Below are 23,036 nucleotides of genomic sequence, written 5' to 3' on the forward strand. Positions count from 1 at the left end.
ACTTAGTCTACTGCATTCGTTGCTCCCAATGCGGTCTCCTCTACATTGGAGAGACCAAACGCAAACTGGACGACCGCTTTGCAGAACACCTGCGGTCTGTCCACAAGAAAGACCCAAACCTCCCTGTCGCTTGCCATTTTAACACTCCACCCTGCTCTCTTGCCCATATGTCTGTCCTTGGCTTGCTGCATTGTTCCAGTGAAGCCCAATGCAAACTGGAGGAACAGCACCTCATCTTCCGACTAGAGCTGTACCTTGAGTGTCCTGCCATCCATTCTTAATTAGCACATTTTCTTAGATAATATCACCACCTTCAACACCTCTTTGATCCATTTGTCTGTGACATCTTTTGATTATCTGCTCCTATCACTGCTTGCTTGTCCCTACAACCACCTCCCCCCCCCCACAACTTCTCTCCCCCCACCCCCTCCCCACCTTAAACCAGCTTATATTTCACCCCTCTCCTAACTTTACTCAGTTCTGCTGAAGGGTCATGAGGACTCGAAACGTCAACTCTTTTCTTCTCCGCCGATGCTGCCAGACCTGCTGAGTTTTTCCAGGTAATTCTGTTTTTGTTATCAACTTATCCTAGCCTGACCCAGAGGTCACATTCCTAACTACACACACTCTAGTGATTACTTTTACTACAAACACTTTCAAATCTTATAGCAGCAATTTGGTCAAACCTGAGTATCCAAAGATACACCATTTCAGCTGAAAATCCAAGGACGTGAGCTGGCTGCCTCCACCTCTTCCAAGGCAACAAGAGGATTACTGCATCGAAGTGTCAGAAAGCATGAGGCACCACATCGTGTAGAGCACCAACTGGGTCACGGTGATGTCTTGTATATGTTGAATGTAAATAGTTAATTTCAGTGATGACATAAACAAAGTTACTGTGTTTTTACAATGGTTAGCATGTTCTTTGAAGCTTAATATCAAACAGTATTTATAATGTACAGAGATATCATCAGGTTCTCACTGGCCTCAGTGGAAACTGCAGCTAGTAGTCCATCTGTCTGTAACCAAAATATTTTGAAGATTGTATGCATGGTTGTCCTCCTAGTGAAGGCTCAGGCTTGGTGCATTGCTAGGCATATGTTCTGTTATTCAGTCATCAGGCTCTATCAGCTAAACCTTCGCTGAATTCGTAGATCCCTCACTAAAATGGCTTCCTGAAGACAGCCTGCTCCAAGTCCCCACGTCTGGCCACCACTTCGCCTCCACCCTCTTCATCTGAAGGATCTCCCTCTGAGTCTCCTGGCCCTTCATCTCCCTCATCCTGCTCCTCCTCAGCCTCAGATGATATGGGGCCCTCATGGCACTCTGCCTCTTCGAGTGTCACTCCCCTTTTTTGTGCCATGTTGTGTAGCATGAGGCACACAACCATTACAAGACACCCTGGCAGGTGAATATTGTAATGTGCCACCAGAACGGTTCAGGCAATGAAAGCATATCTTTAACAGGCCAGTGGCCTGCTCAGTGTAGTCCCTGATTTGCTGGTGACTTTCATTGTAACAGCATTGGGACTGCGTTTGAGCTGTTCACAGCAGTGTGAGGAGCCACCTCCTCAGAAGGCAGCCCTTGTTGCTCAGAATCTAACAGCTTACTTGGGGAATGGGATGAAAGATCTGTGGAAGGTTTGGCTGGCATGGTATGAATGAGTCGTGGCAGCTGCCAGGAAAGCGTGCACATAGACACGGAGGAAGTTTTTCTTGTGGTCACTCACCAGCTGCACATTGAGTGAATGGTATGCCTTTCTGTTTATGAAAAGCTTTCAGGTCAATCAGTTGGTGCCCTGATGGCTACATGTATGCAGTCAATAATTTCCTGCACATGGGGGAATCCGGCAATGACAGTGAATCTTGTGGCCCTCTGCGCGTGGGAGGCCGCCTTAGTGCTGACCTTGATGTAGTTGCTCTCTCACTTTCGGGGAATTCCCCCCCCCCCCCCGCCCGCACATAGCGCTTCCCGCCAGATATCACGCTAGGCGGGCCTTAATTGGCCCGCCCACGTAAAATGGTGGCGGGGCCCGCTTTTCCGGCGGGGATCGGCTCCCCACCCACCAGAGATTGGGTCGGGCCCGCCCGCCCGGCAGGTAGAAAATTCCTTGTGAGGCCAGAAAAAGTAGAAGCTGTTGTGGGGTCCCGGCATGGAATGTTCTTAGTAAAGATACTGCAACTTGCCAAAATTTATCATAAGCTGCTGATGACATACAAAGACATAATGATAAGGTGGTACCAGTTCTTGTAGTACCTACTCAATGCCATAGACTGGCACAATGCAGATTCAGTTCCTTACTTTACTGAATCCTTAATGTCATCCCACAGAGGCAGGCTAGGAATCGAAGAGGGGACTGCAAGTAAGTTGAGAAGGAGTCTTCGACAGGCTAAATTCATGCATCTTCTGGTAGCAGACAGTTGTGAAATTTTGGTGATATGAGAGTAGTCTTATTTTCAACTGTAGGAAATAGCTCACCAAGGCTCCAACGACAGCACCTTCCAAACCCGTGACCTCTGCCACCTAGAACAACAAGGGCAGCAGATGCATGGTCAAAATCTTTGGGTCAAAATCCTGGAACTACCTTGCTAGTAGCACTGTGGTTGTTCCTTCAACACATGGTCTACAACAGTTCAAGAAGTTGGCTCACCTCCACATTCTCAAGGGCAATTGGGGATGGGCAATAAATACTGGTCTAGCCATTTACGAATTTTAAAAAAGCCCAGAAAGGCCAAATAAGGGCAGAAAAGAGGGTAATATGACAGCCCAGAAGGAAAGAACGGTTTTGACCAGTATTCTTATTTCCCAGTTTTTATTGTTTCTTCATTCTGGGAGGCTACGGACCTACCTGTTTTCCTGGCTCTCCCAGGTCATTGCATGGCTTCCAGGTGGGGTGCGCCTGTGTTGTGTTTACAGCTTTATGGGACATACTGGATATGCCAGGCATTTTTTATTTATTTGTATCTTCATAACATTAATATATACCTTTTTAATACAGGGTAAAAGGATTGGACTGTGGGGAAAATGTTGCAAGATGGATTTCCACATTTCTTGGACGGCAGACCTTTCTGATCAGACAGAGTTCTAATTTTCACAGACCCTTGAAAAAGTTGCACACTCAAGGTAAAAAACTAAATATTAATTGAAAAACTGACATTTGCCAAGGCCAACTAGTTCAAACATTGACCATTTACATTATGCACTAAGCAATTCACATTACTCAATGCCACAGTGCCAGGAAAGGAATCAGAGTTTTACAACAACAACTTATTACATTAAAGGCACTTTATACATATGAAACATCCCAGGGCACTTCACAGGAGCATTATAAAATAAAGTAGGTCACCTAGCCACAAAGGAGATATTAGGTCAGATGACTAAAAGCTTTGTCAACAAGATAAGTTTTAAGAAGTGTCTTAAAGGAGGAAAGTGAGGTGGAGAGATGTGGGGAAGGAATTCCAGAGCTTGGGCCTAGGCAACTGAAGGCATGGCCACCAATGGTGGAGTAATTATGATTGGGAACACGGAACAGGCCAGAATTAAAGGAGCAAGAAGCACAGGTATCTCGGAGGATTGTGGGGTTTGAGGAGATTACAGAGATAAGGAGGGACAAAGCTTTGGAGGGTTTTGAAAACAAGGATGAGAATTTTAAAATCAAGACATTGCTTGAGCAGGAGCCAGTAGTTCGGCAAGCACAGGGACAGTAGGGGAACAGGACTAGTTGCGGGTTAAAACACAAGCTGCAGAGTTTTGGATGACCACAACTTTACGAAGCATGGAAGGTGGAATATCAGCCAAGAGTGTGTTGGAATAGCCAAGTCTAGAGGTAACAACGGCATGGATGAAGGTTTCAGCAGCAGATGAGCTGAGACAGGGTTGAAATCAAGTGATGTTATGGAGATGGAAAAACACAGTCTTATTAATGGCATGAATATGAAGTCAGAAGCTCACCTCAGGATAAAATGTGACACTAAGGTTGCAAACAGACTGGGTTAATCTCAGACTGTTGCCAGGAAGAAAGAAGGAGTCAGCAGTTAGCAAACAGAGCTTGGAGAAGAGACCGAAAATAATGTCTTCAGTTTTACCAATATTTAATTGAAGGAAATTTCTGCTCATCCAGTACTGGATGTCAGATAGGCAGCCTAATAATTTAGTAACAATGGAAGAATTAATAGAAGTGTTGTTGATGTAGAGCTGGGCTTTGTCAGCTTATATGTGAAAACTAATGCTGTGCCTTTGTTTGATTTTGGAAAGGGCAGCATGTAAATGAGAAATAGGAAGGGGCCGAGCATTGATCGCTGGAGGACACCAGAGGTAACAGTGCAGGAGCAAGAGAAGCCATTGCAAATGATTCTCCGGCTATGATTAGATAGGTAAGGATGGCACCACATGAGAGCAGTCACACCCAGCTGGATGGCAGTGGAGTGGAATTGGAGGAGGATGGTATAGTCAACCATGTCAAAGACTGCGGACAGGTCGAGAATGATGAGAAGGGAAAGTTTACCTTTGTCACACTCACATGGGATGTCATTTGTGACTTTGATAAGATCCATTTAGGTACTGTGGCAGGGGCAGAAAGCCAATTGGAGGGATTTGACCATGGAGTTCTAGGAAAGATGGGAACAGATTTGGGAGGCGACAACAGGTTCAAGGACTTTGGAGAGAAAAGAGAGGTTGGAGATGGGAGAGTGGTTTGCAAGGACAGAGAGGTCAAGGATTATTTTTTTGAGGGATGGGATGCTGACAGCAGATTTAAAGGAGAGAGGATCAACATCAAAAGGAAGAGCTGTTTGCAATATCGGCTAACTTGGGAGCTAAGAGGGGAAGTTAGGTGATCAGCAGATTATTGCGAATAAGATCAAGGGATCAGGAAGTGAATCTTATGGACAAGATGAGCTCAGAGGGGACATTAGGGGAGACATGAGAGCAAATAGAGAAAGTTGCGAGTTCAGATCTAGGGCAAGAAGTAGCAGTAATTAAGTTTTAGTTATCTGTTCTTTAAGAGAAAACATTGAACTTGGATTTTACAGGTTGATCCAATTTCTTTCAGGGAAAGGAGCACATTTTCAATAATTTCATCCATTTGTGTTTAGTGTTATGGGGGATTTTAACTCTAATCGTCTGGCAGAAAATGGGCAGGTGGGCATCTAAAATACCACAGGTATCTTCTCAGTCAATTTCCCACCTGCTTCACGGTAATACCAGTTTTAACCTGCTCTTTTAAGGTGACAAATACACTCACTTGAAGCCGGTGGGTCCTTCTTTAAATATGCGGGTGAGGTTAGACGAGATCACTGGGCCTTGCCTGCAATTTTAACACAGTCTGAGTAGGAAAGCTACTGTGGCTTTCTCACGAGGTTGAGGCAGGTCTGAAGAGAATCAGAATCTGAAAATGTCCTGAAAGATAAAGTTTTACTTCTCTTGTGAGGCCAGGAGAGGGTAGAAGTGGCCCTGGGGGCCTGACATTGAAAGTTTATGTCTCCCATGCCCCAGACTCCCCTTCTGTCCCATCTCTCCTGTGATGCCAGTTTAGAAACTCCTCCCTCTCCAAACCTAACTGCATGTCATGGGCAGTCCCTGGCTGACTAATTTTCCAGGGGCTGGTGGCCACTTACAGCCTATTTTCTGCTTGTTTCAAGCAAGATGGTAATGAAGCTGGTTGATTAAAATTGAAGTGGGCTCATACTGCCACTGGATGGATGAGAAATTAACTAATCAGTGTGGTTTACCATCAGAAACCTGCCCAGAGCTAAAATTTCTCCATTGGTTTGTAATAGAAGATTTGTGCTATAAGTAACATCATCTGAAGATTGTTACGTACAAAGTAAAGGTTATTAGACAGGACATCCCCTCAAAGGGACATAATAATGTTACTTGTCTGACCTCTCACTAAAATTATACTGCAAAGCTGTGCTTCTTACAATGAAGTACCTGCCCAGTTGGCTTATTGGTATGCAAGCAGTAGCATTTTTCTCAGTAGTATTAAGAATCTGGTATGGCATTGTTACCTTATCAAAAGTTTTCAATTTTTATATCACTTTTTACAGTAAACCTATAGGACAAAAGTCATTTAAACATATGGTCAAAATTCTTCAATTACTTTTGGCTAATCATGGTAAGAGGTATTAATGCTAGCAATTGGAATTCGTTCCACCACCGGCAGTCAATGGCAACATCAAATCCCAAATCAGGTTTAGATAGCAATGTTAGATGCACAGCCAAGGGCCGTTTTCTCTATCTTGGCAATGTGCCCCAAGATGTCCGAATTGGACTCCTACCAATGCCAGATTTTTTTTTCATTTCCTGGATCTCCAAATTGGTGGCCTGGCTTAATTGTTGAATTGGAATGGTTATGGTAGGATGCCGTATGTCTACCAGGAACTGGATTCAAACTGCCCTATGTCATTTCACATAAAGCTCTTAAGCCAACAGACAGCCAACATTTTCAAATTGTCCGAGCTGAATTTGCAACTGGTCTCCAATGTTAACAGTTAGTGTCTACCACTCTATTATTCAGTGACTCTGGTAAAATATTGCAATATAATGGCATCAAAAACTCTGTGATGCATTGCAGCTTGATACAAGTATTGAGATGCACCTTATATGATCTTGGAAAAGTGTGCAGCATCACAGATGCTTTTGAATTGCCAAACATTTTGCTGCATTGTTGGGAGTTGACACAATTTTATTTATTACCAGATATGTTTCTCATGCCGAACACAAACATCAACTCTCATAGTGAAGCAATTTTGTTCGCTTTGATCAAAGTAGGCCTAGCTTGCAATATTATGTTCACTTTTGCCTTGGGAGAATAATTCACCTGTTTAATATCTTTGGGTGTATATATATGAATCCAATATGCACATGATTTCTTAAGGTGACAAATACAAGTCATGCCAAACCCCTTCATATCAGACTGAATAAATTTATTTAGCAATTCAAGGATCCAGGGAGTGTTGAATTGGATAGCACTCGAAAACGGGCATGGGGAACACAATGTCCTCCTCCTCAGCTTCTTGCTTGATAACGTGGCAAAAGTTGTTTCCTCATGATGGCACAGTTATGCAGCATACCAGCACAACTAGAGAGTCACTCAGCCAAGTACTGCAGGGCTCCTTGAGAGTGGTCCAGGCAGTGAAATTGCTGTTTTAGTGTGCAAATGGCCTGCTCTATTAGATTTCTACAGCGTGTAACCTGCAGCAGTTCAAGAAAGTGGCTCACCACCAAGTTCCAGGGGGTAATTAAGAATGGGCAATAAATGCTGGCCCTGCAGCAATGCCCAAACCCCTGAACAAATAAAACAAATGCAACATACATGAGCCTAGGTTGCAAACCAGAGACATGAGTCATGTTGTCAATGAATAGCCCTTGTCGCCAAATAGCCACCCTTTGGTTTGTCACGGTGGCTGAAATAGAGCTGGCACAGCAGGCTGCCACAGAATGAACAGACTGCTGCTAGGATACAGGGCTTGACCTGTATGATGCATTGTGGTCACACACTTGCATGTTCAGGGGAAATTCTTTCAGTTCAGATATATGGCAGAGTTGACATGATGCACACAGAAATCAAAGTGCATGCAGTCAATGGAACCCTGAATTATGGGAAAGCCTCCAATTCTTGAAATTTTAGTACTCTTACCTGCTTCTTACTGACAAGGGGAAATAAAATAATGTTATCTCTCTTGGAATAAAGAGCGTTAGTGTTTTCCCTTTTGCAACAGCGCATTTCAAACTGCAAGACATTGCCAATATCTTCAGCTCCATTCCAGACAGAGCCAGAGGCATTAAAGTTCATTGCCACAGTCACCTCTGGCAATGCAGGCCTTGTCATACGAACATACGAAGTAGGAGCAGAATGGGCATTCGGCACTCGAGTTTGCTCCACCATTCAATAATGGCTGATGTTTCGAGTTCTTCATTCCCATCTCCCCCCAATAACCTTTGATTCCCTTACCTAACAAGAACCTATCTACCTCTGCTTAAAATATTCAGTGACTCCACTCTACTGCCTTCTGAAGCAGAAAGTTCCAAAGTTGCACCACCCTCTGAGAGAAATCACCCCACAAGGGTGACCTCTAATTTTAAAACAGTGCCCCCTAGTTGTGGACTCACTCACAAGAGGAAACATCCTTTCCACGTCCACCTTATCAAGATCATTCAGGATCATATATTTCAATCAAATCACCCCTCACTGTTCTAAACTCCAGTGGAAACAAGCCCAGCCTGTTCAACTTATCCTCATAAGACAACCTAGTCATTCCAAGTATCAATCAAGTGAACCTCCTCTGAATTGCCTCCAATGCATTTACATCCTTCCTTAAATTATACCAAATTTACATTTACATCCTTCCTTAAATTCGACCAAAACTGCACAGTATTCAAGATGTGGTCTCACCAATGCCCTACATAACTGAAGCATAACATCCTTTCTTTTATGTTCAATTCCTCTCATAATAAAGGATAGCTAGCATTCCATTAGCCTTCTTGATTACATGCTGTACCTGCATACTAACATTTTGTGACTCATGCACTAGAACATCTAAATCCCTCTGCACCTTGCAATTCTGCAGTCATTCTCCGTTTAAGTAATACTCTGCTTTTTTATTCTTCCTGCCAAAGTGAACAACTTCACATTTTCCCACATTATTCTCCATCTGCCAGATTTTTGCCCACTCACTCAACTTATCTATATCTGTCCGCAAAGTCCTTCTGGGCAGAATCTTTGGCTTGGCGAACGGGGACAGGGCCCGCTCACCGAGGCGTAAAATGATGCGCGGTGACGTCGGGCATGTGTCCCAACGTCACCTCGCGTCATTCAGATTCTCAGTTTGGCGGGTGCGCACCTGAGTCGGCTGCGCACCCACCGAACTGTCAAAGGTCTATCAAGGCCAGTTAACTATCAATTGAAACAATTAACTGAGCTGCCCGTCCAACCTTAAGGTTGGCAGGCAGGCAAAGAGCCCAGGTGGCCTTCGCATTTATCATGAAGCCTCATCCACGGGCGGGATGAGGTTTCAGGAAGGTTTTTAAAGTCTTATAAAAATTTTTAATAAAATTAATAGACATGTCATATGACAGTTTAATATGAGGGGACATGTCTTAAAATGTTTTATTTTCCTTTGTTAAATTTTTTTGAACTTTAACTAATCTCCCTGAGGCAGCTTCTTCACAACAAATTTTCCTACCTATCTTTGTGTCATCTGAAAATTTAGCTACCATGCCTTTGCTCCCTTCATCTGAGCCATTGATGTAAATTGTAAAAAGTTGAGGCCCCAGCACAGACCCCGGCGAGACTCCACTAGTCACATCCTGCCAATCAGACAAAGACCCATTTATGTGTGCTCTCTGTTTTCTGCCAGCCAGCCAATCTTTTATCCAGGCTAATATGTTACCCACTACAAGCTTTTTTTTTCTGCAATTTGATGTGGCACCTTATCAAATGCCTTCTGGAAATCCAAATCCAGTAGGTCTACAGGTTTCACAGCACGTGCTACTCCTTCAAAGAACTCCAGTAAATTGGTTAACATGATTTCACTTTCACAAAACCATGCTGACTTTTCCCAATTACCTTGTGTCTTTGTAAGTGCCCAGCTATAACCTCTTTAATGATCAACTCTAACACCTTCCCCACAACAGACGTCAGGCTAACTGGCCTATAGTTTCCTGTTTTCTGCCTCCCTCCCTTCTTGAATAGAGGGGTTATATTTGCTACTTTCCAGCTTGATGGAACCTTTCCAGAATCTCGGGGCAGAATTTTCCCTTTGGCGTGCGGGCGCAGGACCCTCACGCCGATGTGTAAAATGACACATGGTGAGGTCGGGTGAGCGACCCAATGTCACTGCGCACCATTGCAATATTTCGTTGGGCAGGCGCACGATGATATCCGATGCGCGCCCGCCATTAATTAACGGGCCACTTGAAGTGCCAATCGACAACAATTTTTCGGCGTCCATGCAATCTTCAGGACGGCGCAACAGGCAGGCAGGCAGGTACGGCGCATTTGTATAAACCTCATCCACGGGCGGGATAAGAGGACTCAGTGGGATTGTGAGTGTGCTCTGTCAAATATTGATTTTGCAAAGTTACTGATACTTGCCTGTGTGATCTGCAATACTTCAAAATGCATACCAGCTGCTCGGACTGGACTCACAACCTTCAGGTCAGCACTCTGCAGTGAGGTTTCTTTTTGGGCCTGCAGGTTTCAGGAAGCCTTCCCTTAGCCTGGGAATGGGAGCTAAACTCTCCACTGGAAGCACCTCCTCTGAGGAGGTAGGAAGGACTAGAAGGGGGAGGAGGCCAGGAGTGCACATTCAGCCTCCAGGGGAGCCACCTTTGGGAGGATAGGCGCAGGCACAGGGGGTGCAGGGCCAAGAGGTAGTCCAAGGTGGAAGGGGCCGCAGAAGACGCCACTATCCTGCTGCCAGGCTATACAGGCGATGAAGCAGCTGCCTCAATATGTCTGAGGTGCAGTGCCGAAGGAGGCTCTGTCTCTCAAGGGAGACAGTCAACTATATCTGTCAGATAATTGGGCCTGAGATCTCCTCTAACTGTGTGGGTGGGCACCCCACGCTGGTGGCTCTAAAGGTCACAGCTGCCCTCCACTTCTATGCCTCCGGCTCCTTCAAGGGGTCGGTGGGTGATCTTTGTGGTGTTTCCCAATCAGCTGTCCACACTTGTGTCAAGCAGGTTACAGACGCTCTGTTCAGTCATGCATTGACCTTCATCCACTACCATTAGGACCAGGCAAGCCAGACACAGCGAGCCAGATGCTTTGCGGCGATTGCTGGCTTCCCCCGCATCCAGGGTGCAAGGGTCCATCAAGATGCCAGCAGGTGAGCCCGGTGCCTTCGGCAATAGGAAGGGCTTCCACTCCATGAACGTGCAGATAGTGTGTGACCACAGGATGCTGATTCTACAAGTCTGTGCAAGGTACCCAGGCAGCTCCCACGACACCTACATCCTCAGACACTCCCAGGTGCCAGGGCTCTTCAGTGCTCCAGCCCGGCTTGATGGATGGCTGCTGGGTGATAAGGACTATCCCCTCAGAAGGTGGCTCATGACAGAAGCTGAGCAGCCGTATACTTGGCTGTGGTGGAGAGAGCCATCGATCTTCTGAAAATACACTTCCGATGCCTGGACCGCTCAGGGGGCGCACTCCAGTACCCCCCAAATCATCTGTCACTCATAGTGGTTGCAGTCTGCGCCCTCCACAATCTTGCGCTGGAAAGGGGGGACACTGTGGACGTTGAAGATGTAGATGCAATGGCTGCGGCTTCACACAATGAGTCCAGCAGTGAGTCCGAGGATGAGCACGTACAGGGAAATGCTGAAGGGGTAGACGCTGACCCGGGCATACTCCAGAGAGGTAGGAACGCCCGGGAGACTTTAATCCAATGAAATTTCAGCTAGCACACCACATATGGACCTCCAGGATAAGGCTGGCCTGCAGGCTCCATACTCGACTCCTTGGCCAGGATTTTCCCCTCAGTGATTTGGGGGCGGGGCCCGCTCGCCGAGGGGAAAATGACGCGGGATGATGTCGGGAGGAACCCCCGACGTCATCCTGGTCCCTTTAAATATTCAGTAAGGCGGACGGACAGCGAAATCAGCTGTCCGCCCCCCGACTGTCAATGGCCAATTAAGGCCATTGACAGGCTAATTAACCTTATTAAACCCTGCCCGTCCAACCTTAAGGCTGGCGGGCAGGCCAGGAACCCCAGCGGGCTGCAGATTATTAATGAAGCTTCATCCACTGGCGGGATGAAGTTTCATGTCCGTTTATTAAAAATTTAATAAATTTTATGTGTTTATTATTAACATGTCCCATTGTCACTGCTCACTCTGCTGTCCTGTTGGCCTCGATGGCTTTGGCGGTCGTCCTCTGGCCCGTGGAGCCTATGATGGCCTCGTCTGAGAGGGAGCTGCCAGTTCCACAGCTGGCATCTCCCCAGTCTTCACAGCCTTACCGGATGCAATGCTCACTGGCAGAGGGGCGGAGGAGCTGTCGCCCTCATCCGGAAGGCTCTGAGAAGAGCCCACAGAGATGACAGGCAGCTGCTGCGCTGACGTGAGGTCGCTTTTGACCTCCCTGCTTACCGTGGATGGATGGGCACTGAGCTGGGAAACTTGGTGCCCAGACCATCTCCCACACTGCACTGACCAGCTGAGGTCAATGCCAATGTGAGGGTTTCCTGGTCCGAGCGCATCCCCAGGAAGCTCTGATTGGTCTCCTGGAGGAGCCGCTCCATAAGAGTCGCCACTGGCTCCATGGAGGACGCATGACGCTCGGCCATGGGGCTCATTGCATCGGCAATAGTCCGTGTAGGCTCTTCCACCACGGACACGAAGCCAAGCATAGCCTCATGTATCTCTACCAGATGCTCCCGCACACCCGGCCGCATTTTCTGCATTTGCTGCGTCGTGGACGACTCCAGAGGCACATCATCAGGCACTGACTAAGCATGTACCTGGCCCCTGCAGTCCTCCAACTGCTGGCGCCATGTGCACTCTATATCTCTGCCAGCTCTTCCAGCGACTGTGAAGTGCCCTTACCACTGTGCCCCGGGACACAAGCCGATGTTCTAATTCCCACTGAGGTGCTAGTATCTGCGCTGGTGCCTGCCTGGCAGAAATGGTATGATGCTGGTGGCTCCATGACTCCAGGGCCCTCAGGTGTAAGAGGAGGCCTCTACTGCTCCTCCTCCCGGCCCTGCTGCACTGATGCTGAAACGAAGAACAAGGACATTGGATCAGTTAACGTAGAGACAATGTTAATGTGCATCCCTGTCCCCTGGATCATTATGCGTTCATCCTTTCATAAGCAATGGTCAAGCCATGCTGCAAACTTCAATCACTGAACATTCAGCACTGGCATGGCTGTGAGAACAACGGTGACCTCAGTGCTGGGCAAACATACCTGCCTGTGGCACACCAGCCTCACCAACACCGGTGGACCTGGGCGCATGGTGCCTTTCCAGATCTAGGGCCTCCTGCTCGAAGTGGCTGAGAATCACTAACTGGGCCAGCCCTCCGCCAGACCTCACCCACTTGGCAGTATTATGTGCATTCTTCTTCTGAAAAGAAGAGACGAGCATTGATTAGTGTTACTTGTACCTGGATTCTCTTTGCGGACGGCCCACCCCAACCAGAGTGGGACATTGCAGGGCTCCAGTGCCTCCTTACTCCGCTGCTCGCTGCTGCCAATCACTCACACAAAGATGCTTGGCCTGTCCACCCGCACCCCCCACCCCCCCCCACCCCTACACCACCCCCTTGGCCAAATGCTGCCTACATCACATTAGGCACCACATGCCACATGGTCTAACCTTCCATAGCAAGGAGGCACAAGCATGTGGAGCGCAGAGCTCAGCAGATCGATCGGTGCCACGCCACTTTGAAGCTCCCCTCCCAGCATGTCATCTCCCTGACTTTTGACATGTCCTGGAGTTCCAGCACTGCGCCTAGGTGCAGCTCCTCCAGGTTGCCCCCAAAATAGTAATGTGGGTCTCAGTGCACCACATGCTGCGGGTGCGGAACCCATCTCTTCGCCACCCTCTCAGGGTGACTTCAGCATGGGCAATATCTGCTGGCCCACCCAGCGAAGGACACATGCCAACATTGATTCAAGGCAGTCACTACACTCAGATCTCCTCCACTCACCAAACTCCAGTCTGCACTCAGTTTCCTCAGCAGCACTCCATTGTTCTGCTCTAATTTTTCAGTTGCAGCTGTAACAGTTGACAGATTACAGTAAAGATCTCCTTGGGGAAGGGAAGACGTCTCACACACTTTTCCGCATTGCAGCTCAGGACAGAGAATTACTCTCTGAACATACTGGGCAGATATGACCTCCTGCTGAGACCCCTTCTTTTCCTTCCTCTTCTAGCTCCATGTGGCCTCTGGTCATCTCCTAATCAAGCTCAATTCCAAGAGGAAAGCTTAATAGTGCATTGATGTCTGGGAACAACTGGTTTGTGCAGAAGCCTTGAAGTCAGCAAGCAGTCCTTCGGCACCTACCACACTACCTCCGGAGGCTTTTACAACTTGAAACAACTATGGAAAGCACCCAAAACGTCTATAATTGTAATAACAGCCAGAAACTGTGACTAGTTGATGATCCCTTTAAATTGAGCAGTATTAAGGTCAAATTAGTGTTAACACTGAGCGACATTTTCAACTGCCTGCTCTGCATATTCATGGCATTAAATTGAACATGCTTACGCAAACCCCTTTACCAGTATGGCATCCGGCACACTTCAGGTGCCATTTTGGAACTCAAGGGGCCGCCCATCACCCAAAAAAACAGGCGCTATCCCTGAGCCCAAAATACTGCAGGTGATAGAAATCTGAAATAGAAACAGAAAATGCTGGAAATACTCAGCACGTCAGGCAACATCCGTGGAGAGAGAAAAACCGAGTTAATGTTTCAAGCAAGTGACCTTTCATCAAAACCTTTCATGAGAAAATATTGGAATCCAGTTCCCTGCCAATAACACTTGTATTCTAAATTATTTAGCCTTTTGTACCTACAGAGTTTGTGTTTTGCCTTTGTGTTCATTGTTCTGGATTGTTCCAGAAAGGAAGTCCAAAATATCTAAAACAGGGCTTTCTCACACTCTCAGAAATGCAGTCTTGCCTTTTGAGAAGTCAACTTGTCAACACATGGTAATGTAGTCACCGACAGACTGTAGTTAGAAATATAAAAGGCCTATTAAAAACCATCTAGGGGAATCAATGAGTGTTTTGAAACTAAAATTACATTAATTAGGTTCTGACCTCCGTTAATTAACCAGTGATAAAGGCAAGCACTTCAAGTGCTGTTTCAAAGACATGGATTCTTGTTCTCTCTCAGGCAATCGACAGTTTAACCACCTTCTTTGTGATACAGATCAGGGAGGGACAGAGATACAGCTCATTTCACAACATGAAGTGGCAGAAATGCATTTTCAGGGAGGCACCTCTCTTAAAATAATTTACTTTCTTAGCTACAAAACAGTCACAGAAGAAAGTCTTTGAAGAAGATTTTTCTATATCTGCACCCAGGCACAGTGATGCAGAGAATATCAAAATATCACACTTTGATATTTTCAGTGCACACTTACAAAGGAATCCATCTGATATTCCTCCATTACTTTATACAGAGAGAAATGGGTGCACTCTGACCTGACAAATTTTCTAAAATGCATTATGCTTAGGTGATCCAGTGCTCAGAGATCCAGGAAAACCTCCCGATAAATCATAGTCAAAGTCTCTCATTTTTATCAGAATGTCAGTCTTCAGAAGAAATGGTAAATTGCAGAATAAAAAACAGAAAATGTTGAAAACACTCTTCAGATTAAGCAGCATCAATAAAGAGAGAAACAGAGTTAATGTGCCCGATTTTAACTCGCTCAAAACCTGTTCACTTATACAGAAGTAAAACCGGACTCAGTGGGTGGAATTTAATGTGCCCTCCTTCCCACCAGAGTCAGGTTTGGGTGAGGGGGGGCGCGGTTTGAGGGTTGTGGGGGAGGGATCCATGTGACTAGGTGGGAAGATGTGGGGTGAAGACCTTCCTGCCTCCCTCCAATTTAGTCCTGGGCAGCCAGACTCGAGGATGGCCTTCCTACACAGGGGCTGAGTTGATAGTTAACCAGGGTGGGCAGGGCCACGTTGCACGCCTGGAATAAGAATCCCCTCTGCCCTTTAAATCGATTCCTTTCTGTCCCTTGCCAGGGTCTCCCTGTCTGGCCCTCGTAAACCCACGCGATTCGCCTGTTTCCCGAGGCTCCAGCAATGATCCCTGGTGCAGGCCACGCTGCAGAATGTGCAGTGACCACCACTCCCAGTGGCACTGTTGGTACTGGAGAATTGCCAGCCTCTGATTGGCCGGCAGCTCTCGGAGGCAGGATATCTGCCTGCACCAGGATTTCTGGAGGGAAATTCTCCTCAAATGAGCCAGGAGGCCCAATAGCAGGCAGCTAGGTGTCCGATTGGGACTTAATCCTAACTGGCCTCCCGAAAATGGCTACAGCAGGTTTGCCACTGGTTTTCCAGCTAGTGGACAGGCCCCTCTTTCACTATCATTAAATTCTGCCCAGTGTTTTAGGTCAATGACCTTATATAAGTATTTTACTTTTGTTCTATTGGTAAATTATGAACCTGTTCTACACCTTCCAATGCACATTAAATATCTTATGACATCATTTGAAGAACAGGGAAGTTCTTCCAGTTTCCTGGCCAATATTCCTTCCTCAATCAATACTATCAAAAATAGATTAACTGCTCATTCGTTAGTAGAATGACACCACCCCAAAAGGCTGCATTTATCTACATAATAGTTATTACATGTCAAAAGTAATGTGTGTGTTAAGCCCTGACATATTTTGATGTAACAAGGCGCTAAACAACATAACGTTACTAATTACAGGTTAGGTTTCCTTATTCTTTAAGGAGAACAATATTTTGTTTAAAAATACATATGTTAGCAGTGTAAAGTATATGGGAATGCTCCCACACTATCTCACTGCTGGTGAGATTATGGGGTAAAACATGAGTTTCATTGCAAAATAAATCAAATAGCATGCTTGGATCAACAACTTAGCTGATCCTATTACTATGTTCAGGTGTCTGCTCCAATATTGAAGGTGTCCTAAATTACTTTGCTCTTGCTACTAACTGAATGGCTTCTTTAGGAGGGAGAATGTGAGCGTAAAGACGACAAAGGTCCTAATGAAATATTTCAGGTTTTAAAGCAAACAAGAACAAGTAAATTTTGAAAAAATTGCTTTTGCATTCTAATAGTTATATATTTTCAAAGCTGAAATGTGATGTCCAATAATTTTGCCCTAACATAACTTTGCAGAGATTGAAAATGCTGGCCATTGTATCTTCCACATGTCTTTAATGATGTATTTAAATTTTCAGTTCAAAATCAAGCTTTGACCCAATCATCTTCCCTGTCATTGGTGAATGAAAGCCAGTATCTTCTCATAAACATGGCGAGCATTCTACACCTCAAGGAACGGATATTACAACGGTAGGATCTATCCAGAAAGGACACTCTCCTCATGGGTAATAAAGAAAAAAATATAAAACTGTGCCAAGCAGATGGTAGCTGTGTTATTCAATGAAAAGCTAATAATGTAAAGTATTTGGAATACTTTCAGTCAAGTTCCCTTAGTGGTAAAGAAAATGGATTGTGACAATAGTGGGTGTGAGTGACTGCTCTTGACATCAAGGCAGCATTTGACCAAGTGTGGCATCAAGGAGCCCTAGCAAAACTGGAGTCAATTGGAATCAGGGGGAAAACTCTCTGCTGGTTGGAGTCATATCTAGCACAAAGGAAGATGGTTGTGGTTGTTGGAGGTAATTATCTCAGTTCCAGGACATCGCTGCAGGAGTTCCTCAGCGTAGTGTCCTAGGCCCAACCTTCTACAGCTGCTTCATCAATGACCTTCCTTCCATCATAAGGTCAGAAGCAAGGGTGTTCACTGATGATTGCACAGTGGACCAGCCATATAAATACTGCGGCTACAATAGCAGGTCAGAGATTAGTAATCCTGTGGCAAGTAACTCACCTCCTGACTCCTCAAAGCCTGTCTACAAGGCACAAGTCAGGAGCGTGATGGAATACTCTCCATTTGCCTGGATGAATGCAGCTTCAACAACACTCAAGAAGCTCAACACTATCCAGGACAAAGCAGCCCGCTTGATTGGCACCCCATCCACAAACATTCACACCCTTCACCACCAATGCACAGTGGCAGCAGTGTGTACCATCTACAAGATGCACTGCAGAAACTCACCAAGGCTCCTTAGACAGCACCTTCCAAACCCACAACCGCTACCATCTAGAAGGACAAGACAACAGATGCATGGAAACAACATAACCTGCAAGTTCCCCTCTAAGCCGCTCACCATCCTGAAATATATCGCCGTTCCTTCACTGTCGATGGGTCAAAATCCTAAAACACCCTCCCTCGAAGCATTGTGGGTGTACCTACACCACATGGACCTCAGCGGTTCAAGAAGGCAGCTCACCACTCATGGTCTCATGGGCAATTGGGGTTGGGCAATAAATGCTGGCCTAGCCAGTGACGCCCACATCCCCTGAATGAATTTTTAAAAAGCATTAATTTTTTAGCATAGGCACCTCACTCCACATGACATGAAGAAGCAGATGAGTATACCGAATACAGCAATGTTTCTGGGCCCTGACTGGCACTCCAGATCTAGCTTGCTCTCAGCCTAGCTACTCCAGTACAGCTATGACATTGGCATTCACCAAACAATGTCGAAAATTGCCCAGGTATTCCACAAATACGAGGACAAATCTAACCCAGCTAGTTATCGCCCTATCAACCTCCTCCCAATCATCTGCAAAATGAATAAAGAAATCTTAAGTGCTGTGAAGCAACAAGTGCTCACTTGGTCACTGATGTTGAGCTCAACTCCAGACCTCATCACAGCCTTGATTCCGACATACGTGTGAGCTGAATGCCAGAGGACAGGTGGCAGTGTCCACCCTTGGCATCAAGGCAGAATTTGACCCCACAGGGCACCAAGGAACCCAAGCAAAATTGAAGCCAAAAGGAAACTAGTTCTAGTTGGAATCATATGTAACACAAAGGAAAATAGTTGTGGCTCATCGCTGCTCTAGCACATTGCTGCAGGAGTTTTTTTTCTTTATTCTTTCATGGGATATGGGCATCACTGAGAAGGCCAGCATTTGCTGCCCATCCCAAATTGCTCTGGAAATGAGTGGCTTGCTTGGCCATTGCAGAGTGCAGTTAAGAGTCAATCATATTGCTGTGGGTCTGGAGACACATGTAGGTCAAACCAGCTAAAGATGGTAGATACCTTCCCTAAAGGACATTAGTGAACAAGATGGTTTTTATGACAATCAATGATAGTTGTCATGGTCACCATTACTGAGACTAGCTTTCAATTCCTGGTGGGATTTGAACACCTGTCCCCAGAGCATTAACCTGGCCTTTGGATTACTTATCCCATGATATTGCCATTGTGCCACCATCTCTCCAAGAAGTTCCTCAGCTGCTTTAGCAATGACTTTCCTTCCATCATAAAATCAAGAATTAGACTTCTCACTAGTAATGCTGCATTTAGCTACATTCAGAACTCTTCCAATGTTAAACAGCCCATTGTAGTCGATAGCAGGACCTGAGCAACATCCAGACTTGGGTCGACAAGTGGCAGACAACATTTGCCAGCTTAAGTGCCAGCTAATCACCACCTTTAACAAGAAACAAACAAATCATCTCTCTCAAACATTAACATAATCGTTTTCACCATGTCTTCAACCATCAACACCCTGGGGATTCTCATCAGCCAGAAGCTTAACAGGAATCTCAGATATGTTATGGTTGTGACATTTACTAAATTGTTGTTTTTTGATTCATATTTCAACTTCATAATAACATGTCTCACTTGTCGATTTAGTTCTGCCATAGCTTCTGAAATGAATGTTAGTGTAAGAGGTTACTGAATTTACATCCTAAAAATAACAAATTTTGGGAAACGTTAGAAAATATGTTCACAAATTCATCGTGGCCAGCTTGTGACACATTAAAGCTATCTTTACAGCTTCCCCTTCCCTCAGGGTGCAAGCTAGAAGGCATATTACCTGAAATGTGCTTTGCCTGACTTGGCATGGAGATGTCTCATGAATTTAGATCTACTGTAGATATCTTCATGATGTCAGTCACTCTTATATGCAGTTGGAGCTTGGGAAATATTAGAAAGCATTTCAACAAATTCATTGCATTCTGGGGTACATCTCATTCTTTATTTTTCAATATTTATGCATTTAGAAGCTGCTGATTATTTGAGGTATTTCTCCAGAATACCTCATAACTCCAAATCATTTTTAATTGTGATTATCCTTCTGTGATAGAGGTGGAACAACTGATTCTAATTCTGCTGAAGCATTAACAACAGAGGGGCTAATCCATCGTTTTCGTGCCAACTTTGTAATAAGTGCAATGAGGCCTTATGAAGAAGATGACTGGGCTACGATAGATATAGATGGTGTTTCTTTTCAGGTAAATATAAATTTTCACATGGAGTTTTAGATATATTTATATAAAATTTTGAGTATGTATTCTGCAACCCAGGTGCCTCTGTCCAAAGTATCAAAAATAAAAAAGAGAAGGAAGCTATTTTTTCTGACCTGTAACCAGAGGTTTACAAGCACTGAAGAAATACTGCAAAGTTCTACTGCGACAAGATCTATTTAGTCCATGCACACAGAGAGTACCTGCGCAGTAGCCTTTAAAGGGACTGACCATGTTAGCAATAAGTATCACTCCCATTCTCCAGATACCAGATTACCTGTGAGTAATACCAAAGAAAATCAACTAGTAACAACTGAGACATTTCTACATAAATTTGTCTGATGTCCTAGACAGAACTGTTTGCTCACAGTATGCGGAGACATCTAATAACTAGATAGTGTTGTTTTACTATTAAAATTAGACCTCATTATTGATCTATTCAGTCTTTTTACTTTTCTTACAATTCTTCACAGAGTTGCTCCCACTCCACTACCATAACAGGGTTTCTGTTGTACTCCCAGTGAAGTTATGGGAGCAATGCAGGAGCAGTTCTGAGAAAATTTTAAACAGTGTGCTTGTTTATATAAAAACATGATTTGGAGGATTTGCTTGGTGCAGTGCATTGGCAAATAGGGTGGGGGAGGGGCTGTGACTCCATGATCCTTTGCTCTCAGAGTTGCCTGTAGGGTGTGCAGGTTAGGGATACAGTTAAAACACTGGGCAGAACTTTTAGCTCGGCTAGCAAGCGCATGCCCAACCCACTCGAGCGTTAAATAAAGCGCGTTGATGTCGGCCGAGCGTGCTGATGTCAACGCGCACTCTCGCGATATTTCACTAGGCGGGCACATGATGGAGACAGAGGCGCATCTACCATTAACTAAGTGGCCAGTTAAGGCCCTTGAGACACTAATTGCCTCTGACTTTATGTAGCCCGTGCGATTTTTAGGCTGTCGCATGGGCAGGCGGGCAGGCCACAATTATCAAAACCTCATCGGGATAAGAGGGGTCATTGGCCTTGTCAATGCGATTAGTGAGGAGTTTAGGATATCACTTGCTGCTGGTTGCTTCTGTGAACAGGACAGCTTCATCTCACTTCAGAGCTGCATTCAGAGAATTTCGAGGCTTCAGTTCAGGACTCAGTGTTGTTTTCCAGGCCCTGGAGGATTCACACCGCGTGGGCCCTTCCACGTATCAGACAATGGGGATTGTGGTCGCCGCTGGAGGCACCTCCTCTGAGGAGGAAGAGAGGGCAAGAAGGGGGAGGAGGCCAGGTGTACCTTTGCAGCTTCCAGGGGAGCGACCTGTGGGAGGAGAGGCACAGGCACAAGGGGCGCAGGGCCAGCAAGAAGCCCAAGGCGGAAAGGGCCGCAGAAGAAGCCACTATCCTGCTGCCAGGGTTTAAAGGCAGCGATGCAGCTACCTCAATATGTCTGAGGTGCTATGCCGAAGGAAGCTCCATCTCTCAAGGGAGACAGTGATTTCCATCTGTCAGAGGATCGGTCCTGAGATCAGCTCTGACTGTGTGGGCGGACACCCCATGCCAGTGGCGCTAAAGGTCACGGTGGCCCTCAACTTCTATGCCTCCTGTTCTTTCCAGGGGTCGGTGGGGGATCTGTGTGGAATCTCCCAATCAGCTGTCCACAGTTGCGTCAAACTGGTGACAGAAGCTCTGTTCAGGCATTGACTTTCAATCATTATTGTACAGACAAGGCCAGCCAGGCCGAGCGAGCCAGAGGCTTTGCAGTGATTGCTGGGTTCCCCCATGTCCAGGGTGAAATCAACTGCACACACGTGACCATCATGGTGCCAGCGAGTGAGCTGGGTGCCTTTGACAACAGGAAGGGATCCCACTCCATGAATGCGCAGATAGTGTGTGATCACAGGATGCAGATTCTGCAAGTCTGTGCAAGGAACCCAGGCAGCTCCCATGTCGCTTACATCCTTAGGCACTTCCAGATGTTGAGGCTCTTCAGTGCTCCAGCCTGACTGGATGGATGGCTGCTGGATGACAAGGGCGATGGCTGCTGGATGACAAGGGCTATCCCCTCAAAAGGTGGCTCAAGACGCCCCTCCGCCACCCAAGAGCAGAGGCTGAACAGCGGTACAACAGGAGCCATGCGTACACAAGGGCGGTGGTAGAGAGAACCATAGGTCTTCTCAAGATGCGCTTCTGATGCCTGGACCATTCAGGGTGAGCACCCCAATACCCCCCAGATCATGTGTCACTGACAGTGGTTGCATGCTGCACTCTCCATGATCTGGTATCTACCCTGTCTAGTCCTGTTAGAATTTTATAAGTTTCTATGAGATCCCCCCCTCATTCTTCTGAACTCCAGCGAATATAATCCTAACTGACTCAATCTCTCCTCATATGTTATTCCCGCCATCCCAGGAATCAGTCTGGTAAATCTTCGCTGCACTCCCTCTATAGCAAGAACATCCTTCCTCAGATAAGGAGACCAGAACTGCACACAATATTCCAGGTGTGGTCTCACCAAGGCCCTGTATAATTGCAGCTAGACATCCCTGCTCCTGTACTCAAATCCTCTCACTATGAAGGCCAACAAAACATTTGCCTTCTTTACCGCCTGCTGCACCTGCATACTTACCTTCAACAACTGGTGTACGAGGACACCCAGGCTTTGTTGCACATTCCCCTCTCTCAATTTATAGCCATTCAGATAATAATCTGCCTTCCTGTTTTTGCTACCAAAGTGGATAACCTCACATTTATCCACATTATACTGCATCTGCCATGCATTTGCCCACTCACTCAGCTTGTCCAAATCACACTGAAGCATCTCTGCATCCTCCTCACAGCTCACCCTCCCACCCAGCTTTGTGTCATCTGCAAATTTGGAGATATTACATTTAGTTCCCTCATCTAAATAATTAATATATATTGTGAATAACTGGGGTCCCAGCACCGATCCCTGCGGTACCCCACTAGTCACTGCCTGCCATTCGGAAAAAGACCCGTTT

General features: G+C 46.0%; 1 protein-coding gene across 3 annotated transcripts in view; it reads left to right on the plus strand.

Annotated features, from left to right (window-relative positions):
* The window catches only part of mocos (molybdenum cofactor sulfurase), a 318,270-nt gene that overhangs the window by 275,637 nt on the left and 19,597 nt on the right, over nucleotides 1–23,036 (plus strand). For all 3 annotated transcript variants that reach the window (XM_078538658.1, XM_078538660.1, XM_078538659.1), the window contains 3 exons: nucleotides 2,999–3,123; nucleotides 16,906–17,017; nucleotides 19,895–20,042. In XM_078538658.1, the coding sequence (XP_078394784.1) occupies nucleotides 2,999–3,123; nucleotides 16,906–17,017; nucleotides 19,895–20,042 (385 nt within the window). The remainder of the gene's footprint in view (nucleotides 1–2,998; nucleotides 3,124–16,905; nucleotides 17,018–19,894; nucleotides 20,043–23,036) is intronic.

The sequence above is a fragment of the Cetorhinus maximus genome, chromosome 3, assembly GCF_964194155.1.
Source record: "Cetorhinus maximus chromosome 3, sCetMax3.hap1.1, whole genome shotgun sequence".
NCBI lineage: Eukaryota > Metazoa > Chordata > Chondrichthyes > Lamniformes > Cetorhinidae > Cetorhinus > Cetorhinus maximus.